This window comes from Mangifera indica, chromosome 17 (assembly GCF_011075055.1).
Source record: "Mangifera indica cultivar Alphonso chromosome 17, CATAS_Mindica_2.1, whole genome shotgun sequence".
Lineage (NCBI taxonomy): Eukaryota > Viridiplantae > Streptophyta > Magnoliopsida > Sapindales > Anacardiaceae > Mangifera > Mangifera indica.
In genome coordinates this window covers 5,676,090-5,692,868 of record NC_058153.1, presented here as the reverse complement: position 1 = coordinate 5,692,868, position 16,779 = coordinate 5,676,090, and the positions used below count along the sequence as shown (strand labels likewise).

The 16,779-nt window shown below is 32.2% G+C and overlaps 1 protein-coding gene across 1 annotated transcript; it reads left to right on the top strand.

Moving 5' to 3' along the window:
* Positions 1 to 12,440: 12,440 nt before the first annotated feature.
* On the top strand, positions 12,441 to 15,618 carry LOC123200414 (receptor-like protein 15). Its single transcript, XM_044615579.1, has 4 exons — positions 12,441 to 12,781; positions 12,854 to 13,018; positions 13,131 to 13,271; positions 13,360 to 15,618. The coding sequence occupies exons 1-4, from the start codon at positions 12,559 to 12,561 to the stop codon at positions 15,561 to 15,563; spliced, it is 2,733 nt and encodes a 910-aa protein (XP_044471514.1). The 5' UTR covers positions 12,441 to 12,558; the 3' UTR covers positions 15,564 to 15,618.
* Positions 15,619 to 16,779: the final 1,161 nt, after the last annotated feature.

Sequence of the window (16,779 nt, the reverse complement as noted above, 5' to 3'; positions counted from 1 at the left end):
CTTCGTTTTTATTCAAAATCCTACTAGTCATATTCCTCTGAAAAATGAGTTCACCGTTTAGTACTTTATTTTGTATTTATTCTCGGGTATTTTTCAATTCAATTAGATTTTGAATATTTCAGCTTGATTTTATTGGTTTTGATTTTAGAAAAGGTTATTATTTGATGTTGGAATGTTTATTAGATAGCATAGTAGTTTATTTAAGTGTTGAAACTGAAAATGCTGTAAAAAAAAATGTTTTTTCATTGGCCTAGGGTTTAAATTTTTTATATTGATTAGTTAATCAATTTTTTTTTTTTTTTTTTGTGTTAAATTGGCTCTTAAATGTTGAAATAGTCCTCCCGGTTAGAAATCGATGATCCTTTTACAAGTATGATTAATCTCTAATGTCAATGCATCTATTTAAGAGAAAAAATGATAGATCAAACGTAAGTCAAACGTTTATAAAAGAAAAATAATGATATTTTACAAGCTCATTAAAAACTTTTTAAGCGAAAATTGATAGGTCAAATGCCTATAAAGAGACAAATCGATATTTTGAACACCTTGCTTAATGTATTGTTCACATCACCATTTATGTATGGTCTACATGACTATTCATACTATATAGTTTCCGTTAAATTTGATGAAAATTTTTATAAAATTACTATTCATGAAACTACACTTTTTATTGTTACTGTTATATTCGATGGAAAACTTAATAAAATTTATTGTTCACAATACAACTTTTCTCGAAATTTTAATTCTTTTTCAGTCAATTATTTTATTTTATTTGTTTTGTGTTTATTGCACTACTTTTAGGTTTCATTGACCAACTTAGACGTAATATTTGATCTTTTTTGCAAAGATTTCTAGTAAATCACCACGAAGGTGAACTAAAATTCAACAAAGCACACCAATATAAGGTATAGTTAACTGTTTGAGGGCCCAAGAAAACTATTCCAAACATCTAGTTGCAGTTAACATTCATCCATCAACAAATATTTAATGGAACATGTGTTGGGCAATTTTTTTGATCTAGAGGAGCACCATTTTAGCTTGGTGCTAATATGTTCTGTTCTTTTTTGACAGGTTAATTGTAGAGGCTTTGCACAAGTAATTTAAAGTTTTACACAAACCAACTAAGAAAACAGTGATAAAAGTATGAGAAGATTTAAGTAAGTTTGAAAAAAACGTTTAAAGATTGATACGAAGATGAGTGTATAAAAGTAGAGTTAAAAAGAATAAATGATACTAGGATTTTTACGTGGTTCAACCCTATAATTAGAATGTCTATGTCTATAATGTTACTACTAGTCTATAATATAGTACAAAGATAAAACCATGATCTTGGGTATTTTCTCTCTATGTATCTTTTCTCACCTCTCCCCATCTCTCTTTTTCATCTTCTTTATATATAAAATTTTTGAGGAAAAAGACCTCTCTTGAATTTCCTCTCTCCTCTAGAATTTGCCCATGTTTTTTGAATTTGAACGGAAGAATTTATACCTATATTGACGGTATAGTATTTATACAAAAGTTAATATCCTCATTAGATAACTATTATAATACGAGATCCAATAGGAGACTTAATTTAATAATCTTAAAAAGATCATTTTAAAATTTGAAACTAATTGCTGGTTAGTCATTACTTGCTAGTTCTAGGTATCCAAGTCTTTGAACCCTTGACCTAGTGTGCATTGTGTCTAGCTATGATTTGAGAATTAATACTCATTTTTTATTACATAAAATATGCCTACATTTAGGGCTGGATTCGAGCCGAGCCAGCTCGAGCTTGAGCTCGGTTGGGCTCGGTTCGAGCCCGAAACGAGCCGGGCTCTACTCGGCTCGATCGAGCTCGAGTCGAGCCCGAGCTGGCTCGGGTTGGCTCGATATATTTTTTAAAAATTTTTTTATACAAAACGACGTCGTTTTGATCCCCATATATACACAAAACGGTGCCGTTTTGATATGAAAAACGAGTCGAGCCGAGCCGTTACCGAGCCGAACCGAAAAAGAGTTGAACTCGAGCCGAGCTGAATCCGGCTCGAGTCAAGCTCGAGTCGAACTCGAGCCGGCCATTAAAAAACCGAGCCGAGCTCGGCTCGCAGCCAGCTCGAGCTCGGCTCGGCTCGAATCCAGCCCTACCTACATTAACAAATAATACAAGCATATATGTTATTTCTGGCCTTTTTCTTTCTTAAAACAACTTGTAACAAAGTCAAACGTAGTTTCATAAGTAACCACTATTTGCTTACCCTTTTTTATTTTTTTAATTGTTATAATATATAAAAATGTGGTTAGTTACTTGAGATTAATATTCAATTTATTCGAAGAAACGTGTTAATTTATGCATAATAAATGTATAAAACTTCGTATATAGTTTTATTCTTTATTTATATTTATTGAATATTTTGAAAATTTTAATATATTTCAAAGGCTATAAATGTGGTTGACGATGAGTCTTTTTTTACAATTAAATCAATTAAAAATTTCCTTCCCATTTTTATTCAATTTGTAATTGAAAAAAAAAATGAGGGTCTATTGTGATCTATTCTATAATGACGTATTGGATGACCCATAAAGCTGAAACTGTGGGCTAATGATGCAATTGGAGATGAACAAGGGTGGCGGCTACCTTTGATCCGTTTGATATAAGTGTGAACGAGTTTCACGTGTGGTTGAAATATGTACATTATTGTACAATGATACATTGGTGAAATATATATATATAATGTAAAGAGTATCATATCATTATCTTGCAACAAACGATCGTCATAATTGAGTTGGTTTAGAAATGCTTGCTGAGTAGGACAATTATATTATATGGCTGTGACATATGTGAGGCATTGGCTTTCTGATATTCCAAAAGCCAAAGTTTTATCTTAATCTTAAAATGATATTTTTAACAGATGAAAAACTCAAATATATAGTTATGAATTAATTTTTTTTAGAATTTTTTATTAGAAATAAAAGTAAAATTGTCATTTTATCTCTAAACTTTCAAAATTTATATTATTTTTTCTTTTAATTTAGAAAACTAACCATTTTTTTTTTATAATTAAACTTTAAAAAATTATATTTTTCTCTTAAGAATTTTCTTCCATCTTTGACGATAGGTTGTCATTCCCATTATCGATCAACCTTTTCACTATTTTCGTCTCCCCATGCCGATGTTTCCATTGGATCGATTTTGTCTTTATTCGATTAACGAATCGACATTAGAAGATTCTTGTCCTTTGGGCCTATTTCAAATCTTTACTGTGATGTTAGGCAAAACTATCATTTTAAGCTATCGTAACATTATTTAACTCTCTTTTTTTAATGAAAGGACAAAATTGAATAAAACTGATATGCTGAAAATGTTATATAGAAGGCACATGTCTAGGAGCTAAGGGTGTACCAGAAGAAATTCAAATCGTTCAATTGGATCAAATTATTCTAATTTTGCAATTTGTTTTGATTTAGCTTATACAAATTTTGAAAAATAGTTTATGATTTGGGTGGTTTTGAAATTTGACTAAATTATAAATAATTTTTTATTGTATGGCATTAATATCTTTTGCATTTCTCCGTTGAGCAAAGTACCTTGGTCTCCTAATATTGCCGTATAAGTCTTTTTTTCTTTTTTTTAAAAGTAATCTTAAACTTACTCATGATTGTGTTAGCCTCAATCGTTCCCCATCACAAGTCAAGCACTCGGACTACATCTCAATTGGGGAAGCTGAAACTGTGAGGTAATGATGCAATTGGAGATCAATTAGGGCGGCGGCTACCTTTGAGCCGTCAAATATAAGTCTGAACTGGTTTCAGGTGTAGTTGAACACGTACATTATTGTATAATACATTACTGAAATATATATAATGTAAAAAGTATCATATTGTTATGGCTAAAGGACTATTTTCTACTCAAATTTTAATTTAATCTTAAAAGTAGATCAATGACAATTAAAAAATTCAAACATCCACTCATAAACTAATTTCTATTAGTATTTTTTGTTAAAGATAAAGATAAATTTATTATTTTACTATTAAACCTTAAAAATTTATATTGTTTTCTTTTCTTAGTTTATAAAACTAACAATTTTTTTTTTTTATTATTAAACTTTAAAAAACTATATTTTTCCTAAGGTTTCAATTTTTCAGATAACCTCTCTCTCTCTCGTAATCAATAACCTTTGGTCGTCTCTCTCTTTTTTTTCGGTTTCATCCTTGTGAGAAAAGATGAAACTTTGTCTGGATAAAGATGAATCATCTTCATCCAAATGAAATGAAAAAGCTAAGAAATTGTGATGCGAACTTCAACGACGACGTGCAAAACTCAATGAAGAATCGATTTTTGTCTAGGATTGAAATAAGTTTCATCTTGACCCGATACGAATGAAATTAGTGCAAACCTTGGTATAGATTAGTGATTAGAACGCCACAATGGATGAACCTTGATAAGTTCTTGATAGTTTTGAATCAAGAAACTGAAATCTTGAAACAAGGGAAACTCACGGACTGTTCATACATTATTGTTCACGGTTACCGTTCATTCCTCCAAAAGAAATTGTTTTTTAAAATGTTGTCTACAAACCCTAAAGGCCTAACTTTACCTTAACCCAATAGACTGTCTAATTTACCTATGCTCATTAACTAACTGAATGTTTAATAACCTAAATTAAAAACCAACATGGCATTTGGGCTTTAAAATAACTAATTTAAGTAGCCCATTACATAACACATATCTTAAATGAAAGTTTGGGCTTTAATAAAATAAGTCTTAGCCCAATTCAAAACAAATAATAATAACATAATACTAGGCCTAACCAGGGCAAGCTTGGATGCCTTCCATTGAACTTGACGACTTCCTTGATGGCCCAACATGATACACTACTCTTGGATTAAGCTTTTATCCCCTCATAGTCAATTCCTCTACTCTTTCTTAACCTGAGAATTGCATGAAATTAACTAGTCCCTCGATGCCTTCCTTGACCCAGTCAGCTCCCATGATGTTTGGCTTGGACCAAAGCTCTTCCATGAGTCTATTTAAGGCTTGTTGCAACTTCTTGGCTGGACTCTTCATAATTGGTCCCACTGATATTTGAAATGGATTAACTCTATGGCTCAATGCTTTGATGATGTCTCCATCAAATTAACATAGTCCTTTTGGCCTATCGTTATCTTGCAACAAGCGATGGTGATAATTGAGTTGGTTTAGAAATGCTTGTTGAATAGGACAATTATATTATATAGTTGTGACATAAGTGGGGCATTGGGTCTATGATATTCCATATCTTCATTATGATTTTAGGCAAAAATATCCTTTTAAAAAACTGCACAAGATTAGAAAGTATAAAGTCGAGGCATAATTCTCTCTAACATGTAGTTTGGGTGGTTTTGAAATTAAACCAAATTATAAATTGTTTTTTTTTATTATAGGGATTAATATCTTTTGCATTTCTCTGTCAGGCCATGTATTTTGGTCTCGTAATATTGTCTTGGGGTAAATTCTATTTATACCATAAGCTTTTTTTGGTAGTAATCTTAAACCTAAGATTGTGTTAGTCTCAATTGTTCTTCATCATAGGTCAACCACTTGGACTACATCTCAATTGGAGAACAAGAATTTTGATAGGGTGGATAGATTTTGGTTGCTAAAGGAAATACACCACGTCACTTGAGCTTGCAAAAACACCATTAGCCTTATGCTATATGAATAGGAGTTTACACAATTAGCTTTTTGCTGTAGAGTGGATAAGTTGGTTTTCAATAATGTATTTTAATATATTTTGTTCATTTTGCAACAATTGTATTATGATAATTGTAAAAATAAGAAAGGAAATAACATTATTTTATATGTTCAAATCATAATCTAAATTGAACCAAATAATTAATAATTATTAGTTTGCATCAGTTTGATTTTCTTTAAAATATAAAATAGCTTGATTTAATTTGAGAATTTGTCTAACCGTTTTATTAGCATGGTTTGAAAATTTCTTAAGTTGGAGTAAACTAGATCATACACAATCCTATTTGAGTAAAACCCCATGCTAAAAAAAATTTGAATTTACACAAAAAAAATTATTAGTCTTGTTAATACTTGGACAAACAAAATTTGTTTTCTTAACGGAAGAACGGTGAAAAAACAAATTTATTCTTACAAGAGAAAGAAAAATATATAATAAATACTAAATTAAGAAAATAATAGAGAAATGATAGAATATAGAAGATATTTTATATATATTAAAAAGTATAATAATTATAAATGTTTAGGTTGGGGAGCCACCACCTAGCTTTACCCCCTAGAAATATCACAATTATACTAACTTAAAATGTTACCAATAAAACAAGTCTCATAACTAAGAAACATTTTGTCGATGGTTCCATTTATCACAAAGTGACATTAAGAGAAGTAACTAGTTATAGGAGCAACAATTAGTAACTTGATATATAGCTAGATGTCCCTTGACTAGAAGAAATGATTTGCCAACTTACATTTCTTTTTTGTGCCAACATAAGAAAACAATAACTTTTTATTATATCAGGGCATAATCATTATCCTAATTTAAATTTTTAATTTAAATTGTAATAGATAAGACAAGAGTCAACAATAGGCTGGGCTAGGTCATTCGTAATTTGGCATAGGCTATCATTTTAACCTGTCTCAATACGAAAGCCTTAGGCAAGACCTATAACATTATGGGTCGTGCTTACTCTAGAGCACTTAAAAGGCAAACAACAACCCATGAAGTGCATTGAGGGCTTATGGTGGTGTTTGACAGTGTACGAAGGTATTATGGCATGCATAACAACTTTACGATGGTGCGTGACAATGTGTCAACGACAAGTAAGAGCATATGATGACAATGAATGAGCATGAAGAGGTTGTGGTGGTATATAAAGGTAAATGAGTTGCCTTTAGGACTTTGTTTAAGGATGAATTTAAGGCACATAATTCGCCCTCCTTGTAGTAAGATTGATAAATTTAGGTTATCAACTTTATCGTGTCTAGTTAAACTAACACATTAAGTTAAGATTATTGTTTATTGGGTTAAATGCAACATTTTTTGAATTAAAATTATCAGAGATAAAAAAGATGTCATATGTCATGAAATCTTGATTAAGGCAATAATGTATAATATTATTGGAATAATTTTGTGAGTTTTTATAATGGTTAATTGCCAAAGTAGTACATTATTGGTGCCTACAAAAGTTTTCCTTTCATAATGATACATTCTTCAATTTTAATACAAATAATTTCCCACCCAAAGGTTGTCATTGTCTATATTAAAATTGGTTATTATAGAAAGTCAATTTTGGAAATACATTAGTTGTGAAAATTTCAATACACCTAAAAATGGTTGGGTTTTCATTCACTTGACAAGTTTTTTCTTACCCAACGATTTATTCAATTGACAAGTCTTTTCCTATCCAATAAATGATGAACAATGGTATAAAAAGTTTATCTGTCCAAATATGATATTTCTTTCGAAAATCATATATTCTCAATGTCTTCATTATGACTTTTATAACTATGTGCTTTAGACCCTAATTGTATATCATTTTCTCTCACTCAGAAGGGAGTTAATGGTGGTGTATCTTGAATCCATATAAGGTGTGACTTATAAAGTTTTAAATCTATTTTAATTATTGCTTAATTATACAGATTTGTTGCAATATTTAATTAAAATTGTTAAAGATAATTTTGTGTTGTATCTTATGAAATCTTAATTCTAGATATATATATATATATTAGTCTCAATAAAAATTATTGTAAGTTTTCGAAATATTTAAACACTAAAGTGTTGCATTCAGTAAACTAACAAAATTTTTATATTCAATAAAAAAGATATTTTCAATTTAATGCATATAATTTCTTGATTAAATGTAGTTACTGTGCATGTTAAAATTGATGGTTGCGTAAAGTGATGGAAGAGACTGTACCCAAGAATCTCTCTCACCCAACTCATCCTAGTATAGAGGAGAACAACACCTTTTATTATATAATACCTCATAGTTAGCCATCCAACCATGCCTGATCTAAAATAAAACTATTTTAAACACGTCACGATCGTGTTTGACCTTGGTATGATCATACATGCATTTATAAGGTGTATTTCAAACCAACTTCACATTTAATAGATTTCTAATTGATTTCTAATGTTCAACAACAAACTAAACAGATCTTTAATGTCCTTAGAGCACATAAGTAAATCTCTAACTTAATAGATCTCTTTAATACATTATAAAGCATAACATCAATAGAATTTGATGCAAAATATGTGCCTTGCAACATAATTAACACCTACTGACTAAGCTACTAGGATTAATCATGCCATTCAAAATACACATAAGTAATTCAAATAAGATGCATAAATCTTTTCATGCCATAAATACAAGTTTTAGTCTTTATTAACACATTATATGACATATTACACATGGTTTCATCAATACTTCATCATTGTAATAGCTTGCCTGACCATGAATTCATATATCTCAAACATCATACTCTTACTTAAAGAAGAAACACATGTTTGTCCCTACTTATTATTTTCTTTCTTAGTTAGACAATTTGGTGCAAACTATCTTTTGCTTCTTCATTTCTTCCTTTTTTAGCACTCTAAAACTCTTGAAATATCATTTCCCAGGTCCTCATAACTTGTTAGATCACCCAAGATAATGCTCACTTTCTATTTCTTGAATAAGAATGAAATAAACTAATGAGATACTAATGCTTGGTTTACAATGACATGCCCCTATATATTTTTTTCACTATAACAACATGTACGGGCGTGCATGCTTGGTATGCACAACTATACATCCTTTTGAAATATCAAGGTGTCATGCGACTTATGTAGTTGCTATGACACACAATATAAGAGAATACACCTTTCATGTATAGTCGTACATTGACTTAAATACTTAACATTTAATTCATTTTCAAATCAAACGCATACCATAAACAAACATAACCATAAATTTATGCAAAAAGATTGCGATGCCTTGAAAGGTGTTACACATAATTTCATAAGTGGACTACCAAAAAGCTATTCGCAGATAATGCTATAGGTGCATGCATGAAACATCTCTCTAGTCATGTGAATATTCTTTAGTGTAGTTCTTTTTTCCCTGCACACAATTCATAAGCGAACTACTTAATTGACACTTTTAGTTGTAGATGCCTCTACACGAGTGTGTGCATGAAACATCTTATAGGTTTTATGTTATAGCCCTCATGCTTTCACAAAGGTTTGTGAGCCATATATCACACAACAGTGACTTTGAACTTGGGCAAAAAATCACATATCATTGATCTTATTATGCTAAAGATCATGTAACAGTAACACAAAATCTTAATGCCAAGATCACTTAGCATGGAATAATATTTATTGCCTCAGATGACATATCAAAGGCTTACCTTAGATCACACAACATGGGCATAATATTTCTCATACCAAAGATGACACAACCTTGGTACATTCTATTTTGTTTGAGTCAAAGATCACACATTCAACTCATCATTCATTCATTAATGCCATAGTACTCACAACTAATGGCACATATCAATGCATATAGTCATTTCCAATCAAATACAACTTTTTAGCTTTTCAACCCAAATCTAAGCTTCTCAAGTATGTGTCGTATTCATGTAGTTAGATATCTTTTTCTTAATATTTTGTTTCAGGCTATTCCCCTTTCATAACATAACGATATTTTTGTAAATTCAATACTATGACTGGAGAAAGCTTACGTATTGGTAAAATACTCTCTTGATTGGTGTTTTTAAGAGTTGCTTGTGGTTATTGTGTCCCACCGATTGTTTGGATTGTGAACTTAAGAAGGAAACATTAGGTGAGTTGAACGTCTAACCTTTTGTGCTTTGATTTCATAAGTTCAAGCTAACCTTATAGCTGTTGTCAGGGTCCCGAGATTTTGGACTATTACATCAACTCATATCCCATCCTTTAGCCCATTGATAAAACATTTAGTCTCTTGCTTGTTCTCAAGGTGTCAGTGCAAGCTAAAAGCCTCTCAAACTTGGGTTGATAATCACAAACACTACACTACTTGTTTGTTTAAGCTTGCACAAGTCGCCAAAGGCATCTTCATATTTAGTAACAACAAATCATTGTAATAGTCTTGCCTTCATGCCATCCCAAGTGATCAGTGACCTTGGTTTTTTTGTCGTTGCTACCACAGTTGAACATCTTTTTCTAAGTGGTACGTAACTAACTTGACTTGGTCTTCCAAAGTTGTCCCTTGGAATTCAAAAAATTGTTTTGCTCGGCAGATCCATAAGGTCAGATCTTTGGAGCCATCATAATGAGAAAAGTCCAACTTTGTTAGTTTGGGAACCACCAACCCACCTCTAATTTGGGACCACCCCATCAGTGTGGTCCTCGATTCCTATTGATGGACCCCTCTTTTGACAATTCTAAGCTTGTGTTCATTGCCACCATTAGTTCTTCTATCGTAAACTCAAATTTTCTACCTAACCTTCAAGTTGTTGGAGACATTGATCTTCAACCATCATTAGCTCTGATACCACTATATTATGATCTTCATTGATGGCGCATCTCTGATCTCGTCCCCGTCCTTTGCCTTGCTCATGAGCTATGTTGTTATGATAATTAATCAATAGAAAAGATAAAATTTCGACAGTGAAAATAAGAGATGTAATTTGGAAAATTTCAGTGATACCATTATTACTCAACATTAATAATATTTATAGACTATAGATTCAATAACTTATCAGAGTAAAAATAGTAACAATAAGTGGAGAAGGGTCACTAAATAGCTAAAAGATAACTAGCTAAACAATAACTCATCAAGATCTTTATCCTACTACTGCTAACTGTTATATTACACTTCTGCTAATTAATTTTAATTGACTCAACCAACCCAAATAAAATATAAATAAACTAGAATATCGATACATGACATTAAACTGACTCAACCAAAGTATAAGAGTCCTAACCAGATGCTTTTTCTTTGAATATAATTATCTATAATCATTCCTTATTATTAATGCTTTGCTTTGCTACAGGAAAATTCATCTTCGTCAACTGCGTGTTATTAATGTTGACTTTTTAATAATAATAAGTCCGGGGTTGATGATGAGTGAAAGTCTTCTCCAACAGAAAACATATGAAAAGTAACAAAGATCTGCAATAAAATTATAACAGTGAAGGGCAATGAATAATTTTAAAGAAACTATTATTTCACACTTGAAAATTGAAAGTAAAGAAAGTCGTGTATTCACACTCATCAAAATTAGTCTAATATCTTACAACACACTCATCAAAATTAGTCTAATATCTTACAATGACAAACGCTTAGTTATCATCACCATAAAAGAATATATATCCGAATGAAGACCAAGTCAACGTGCCAGAGTCAATGTAGATATTTGTTATAAGGAAATTGAAATTTTTAGCACTATTTTATTCCGTGTATATAAAATTACCACATATCATAAAGCTTTCACAAATATACCACAACAGTATTCACGTTTCTCAAAATACCCCTCTTCAATCTTTCATGCACAAATTTTCTCTCTTCTTCTCTGTAACTTTTTTTCTTTATTCTTCCTCTTCTTTCAAAGTGATAAAGGACTCACTCTCTCTTCTCCCTCATCTTCAAAAACAAAAGAAGGAAGGAAAAAACTGAATTCTTCAGATTAAGAATTCTTCAAAGTAAGGAATTTAAAAAAAAAAAGAGCAATCCAAAAAAACTCAATCACATCCATTTTATACTTTGAAAGAAATGACAATAAAAAAATATCATTTAATAGGATTTAACTGAAAAAAATAAAAAATTAGCATTTGAGGATTTAAATTGAAAAAAAAAATTAAAAAAGCGCCAACCTTTTTTATTTTTTTCAGTTAAATGCCTAACTTTTTTTTTTCACTTAAATCCTTAAACGTCAATTTTTTTTATCTTTTTCCAGTTAAATACTACTACATCGTCTTCTCCGATCATCATTTCCTACAAGGTATATACAATGGATATGTTTGAGTTTTTGTGAGTTACTTTTTTTTTTTAAATCCTTACTTTGAAAAATTCTTAATATGAAGAATTCAGTTTTTTTCTTCTTGCTTTTGTTTTTGAAGATGAGGAAGAAGTGAGAGTGATTTCTTTATCACTTTGGAAGAAGAGGAAGAAGAGAGAAAAAAGTTGCAGAGAAGAAAAGAGAGAATTTATGCATGAAAGATTAAAAAGGGGTATTTTAGGGAAGATGATTACTGATGTGGTATATTTGTTAAAGTTGTAGGATAGGTGATAATTTTATATACACTGAATAAAATAGTGCTAAAAATTTCAATTTTCCTTTGTTATATTTGAGAAGTATGACATTTATTTTAATAATGATAATGAAGGAAACCAAATGAGCCTGCTTGACCTTGACGGGTAATATCTCCCTATAAATTAATGCTCATAATGGTGTCCTGCCAAAGCAAAAACTTAAGTAAGATGGGGAGAAGGCTAAAGATTGTAGTGGTAGTGTTGGTGGTTTTGTTAAGGGGTTGGTCATCGTGCGATGGGTGTTTGGCAGGGGAGAAATCTGCAATCTTGCAACTCAGATCTTGGTTCATGGATCCTTTTGTACCAGAAAGCTGGGTTGAGGGAAACTCTGACTGTTGTGAATGGGAAAGGGTTGAGTGCAACAACAACACCGGCCGAGTCATCAAACTCTCTCTTAACACTATGACAGGTCTTCGTGGAGGCAATTGGTATCTTAATTTCTCTTATTTGTTTGCCTTTGATGATCTCGAGAGTCTTGATTTAAGTAGCAACTCAATAGTTGGCTTTGAAGGTAAACAATTATAATTTGTTTATTTTATGATTTAGAGGTAGTTTGTAAGTTTTTATCAAAATCTCACTGCAGGTGTTGAGAGACTGTCATCAAGGCTAGGCAAATTAACGATCCTTGACTTGAGTTCTAATAAGTTGAATGAGACGAATACTACTTTCCAAATTTTGAGTGGGTTTTCATCTCTTAAGTCTCTAAATCTAGCTAGCAACCTACTGAGGGGATCAATACAATTTACGGGTACGTTTAGCATATGCATGACTCTTTGTTTTTTCATCCCTCTAATTGTTTTTATTGTATTGTGTATTGTGTATTTATAGCTTCATTAGTTTTCACGGTTCTTCTAATGCAGATATGCGTAATTTGGAGACGCTTTACATGGATATGAATCCTCTCAATGAGAGCTTTCTTCAAAGCATGGGAACATTATCTTCTCTTAAATATCTGTCTTTGAGTGAAGCATTAAAAGATATTGCCGCTTTACCATCAGAAGGTAAATATATATATTCATCTTGCCACTTAATTTCTTCAATATCATATGTTTTATTTCACCTATATATATATATATATTTGTGGCACAGGTTGGTGTGATTTGAAGAACCTGGAAGAGCTAGATCTCAGTAGAAATGAATTGGAGGGGACGATTCCTTCATGTTTAAGAAACATGACTTTTCTGAAGCTATTGGATCTCTCCAACAATCACTTCACTGGACATATTGCCTCATCTCCCCTTCCTCATCTCACATCCCTCGTCTATCTTTCACTTTCACAAAACAGGTTGCAAATCCCAAATTCATTCCACTCATTCGCAAACCACTCAAATCTTAAGGTCATTTTAGGTGATGAGAATGAACTGATCCCAGAAACTTCTTTCCAGACATGGCTTCCAAAGTTTCAATTGATAACCTTTAGTATTTCCAATTGTCGAGTTGGAGGACTCAATATAACAATTCCTAGCTTCTTGATCCACCAGAATGACTTGCGAACTCTGGATCTTTCCTACATCAATTTTGGGGGAAATTTTCCATCTTGGTTGTTAAAGAACAATACCAAAATGGAAAGACTTTTCTTAAGAAATAACTCGTTTACAGGGCCTTTTCATTTGCCATCACTTCCCAATCTTGATATTTACTTGATAGATATATATAACAATAATTTCCAAGGTCATATTCCCGCAAATATAAGTTCAGTCTTTCCAAATTTGAGGTATATAATCATGGCTTCAAACGAGTTTGAAGGTGATATTCCTCCTTCCTTGGGTCATATGACCTCTTTGGCGTTTTTAGACCTGTCGCACAATCAACTATCCGGAGGAATACCACAGGGGATGGCCATGGAAAACAGTTCGTTATGGGCTGTCAAACTCTCATACAACAATCTAAATGGCCAAATACTACCAACAATTTTTAATTCAACTCAATTGCAATATTTCTATGTGGATGGAAACAACTTTGTGGGAAATGTGCCAGACATCTCATCTAACAAAATTTTATCATTCATAGATGTTAGTGATAACTATTTTTCAGGAGACCTTCCAAAATGGATTGGCAACTTGTCAAATTTGATTGGAATTGATTTTTCCAATAATCTCTTGGAGGGTTCGATTCCGGTTGAATTCTGCAAACTTGACGGCATTGAATTTTTGTATCTTTCTGAGAACAATCTTTCTGGCTCTATACCATCTTGCTTCAGCCCAAGAAGTGCAAGGCATGTCCATCTGTATAAAAATAGACTAGCCGGTCCAATGACAAATGCTTTCAACAACAGCTTAGCTTTAATAACGTTGGATCTCAGCTATAATGAAATAACCGGCACCATTCCAAGTTGGCTTGGAAACTTTCCAGCATTGAGCATCCTTCTCATGAAAGCTAATCGGTTTGGTGGCAACAATATCCATCTTTTATGCGGCTTGAATCGATTAACCCTATTGGATCTTTCTCAAAATTATCTCTCCGGTTCTATACCTTCTTGTTTAAGTCAGTTACCATTTGAAGAATCACTTGAAAAATCACGTACAACTGTCTTTACAAGAGGTTTTTTATCACAAAGCATGTCACTTGTTGCACTAAGGGAGAGCTTCAACTTGAAGAAGTTATATCCACCTCATGATTCGGAGTACTCTTATTCTGTCTTGGATGTACAAAACTTCGTAGATTTTACAGCAAAGAGAGTGTCCCGCACTTACTTGGGTAATATTCTCAACTTAATGAACGGCATTGACCTTTCTGAAAACAGATTAACAGGTGAAATCCCCCGAGAAATCGGAAACATAACCAAGATTCATGCACTAAACTTGTCTCACAATAGCATCGCTGGATCCATTCCGGCAACGTTCTCGAATCTAGAAGAGATAGAGAGTTTAGATCTTTCTTACAACAAACTGAATGGAAATATCCCCCTTGAGCTGACTGAGTTGAACAATCTAGCAGTCTTCAGTGTGGCGCATAACAACTTGTCAGGTGCCACTCCAGAGAGGAAAGGCCAATTTGGGACCTTTGATGAAAGCAGTTACGAGGGAAATCCATATCTCTGTGGAACTCCTTTGAATAAAAGTTGCAGTGAAACTGAATCACGACCATCACTTCCAAATGATGAGAGTGAAGCTAGTGGTTTTATAGATATGGAATTTTTTTACGTCAGCTTTGCTGTGTCTTATACATCTGTGTTGCTGGCAATCATAGCAGTTTTGTGGATAAACCCTCGTTGGCGACAGGCATGGTTTTACTTCATTGAATCATGCATCATTATTAGCTACATCTTTTGCAGAAAAATTGTTAAAAATTGATGTAACTATATAAATACATATTGCTATGTGTTTCTAAATGTTTAGTAAATATAGTTAAAGAGACATTTGACGACAAATATTTATTTAGTTTACGATCAATTTCTATACTCCATAGTCAGGCGAATTATCCTTAATATTTGACAATTTCCCGCAATAAAATTATGTGTCTTAAGATTGATGAAACCACCATTTTCAGAATGTGAGTATCCGAATGAATCATGAATATGTTTTTTGGACAACCAAGTTTTCCATATCTTCACTGGCTAGCCTTATCCAATTGGAAATATGTCGATTCAGCATCTATCAACATTCCTTTCAACCATCAACATATTGATATTGCCAGGGGACAAATTTACTGTGATGTTGCCAAGAAGAAAATGACCCCAAATAATGCCTTTCAACTTCAAGTTTAATTAGATTGTTAAAAAAATTGGGAATGACATAGTAGCCTCACAATTAAGGGTATAAATTCACTACTATATCTAGATTTCTTCAGTATTATAGTTCATTTGCCATCACTTAATAATCATACAACAGTAACTTCCAAGGTTATGACTTTGCCTTTCCACCTGTTTGCGTAGGCACTGCTTGACTTTTGGAGTTGCTCCTTTTTAGCTGACCCCAAAATGCCTACCAGTGCATCCTGGGATCGTATACTTTGTATTACCTTTCTAGGATGGCCGAGCCTACCACAGATGAGATCACATATCTTAATATTTGGAAGAAGAATCCTAAGGTATAAAATTTTTTCTTTCTATCCAAGCAGGCAGGGAAAGACTTGAATGGGCTTAGTATAAGTGATTGGAATACCAACTATTTCTTTTACCTTTACTCTATGGATGAAAGGCTTCATAAAGTAAGTTCTTAAATGTTTTATATAGGTTGCTAATATTTTCATTTTCTTTCTTACAATTGGACGCTTGAAACCAACCCTAACCCTTGACCAAAAGGAATGGATTATGAAGTTTTGTGAGTAAAATGAGGAAAAGCACAAAAACCCTTAGGCTGTTAAACTTATTCAGGCTACCATCGAAGAGATTAAGAGACATGTTTGTATATACATATTAAAATAAAAGTTATGACAATAAACTTATGAAAATAGACTTATTTTAACAATAGCGGTTTTGTCACTATACACGTATTATGGCGAAAAGCAAAATTTATTATAGTGAATTATTGTCATAATTCATATTGTTAAACCTTTTGTTTAAGAATT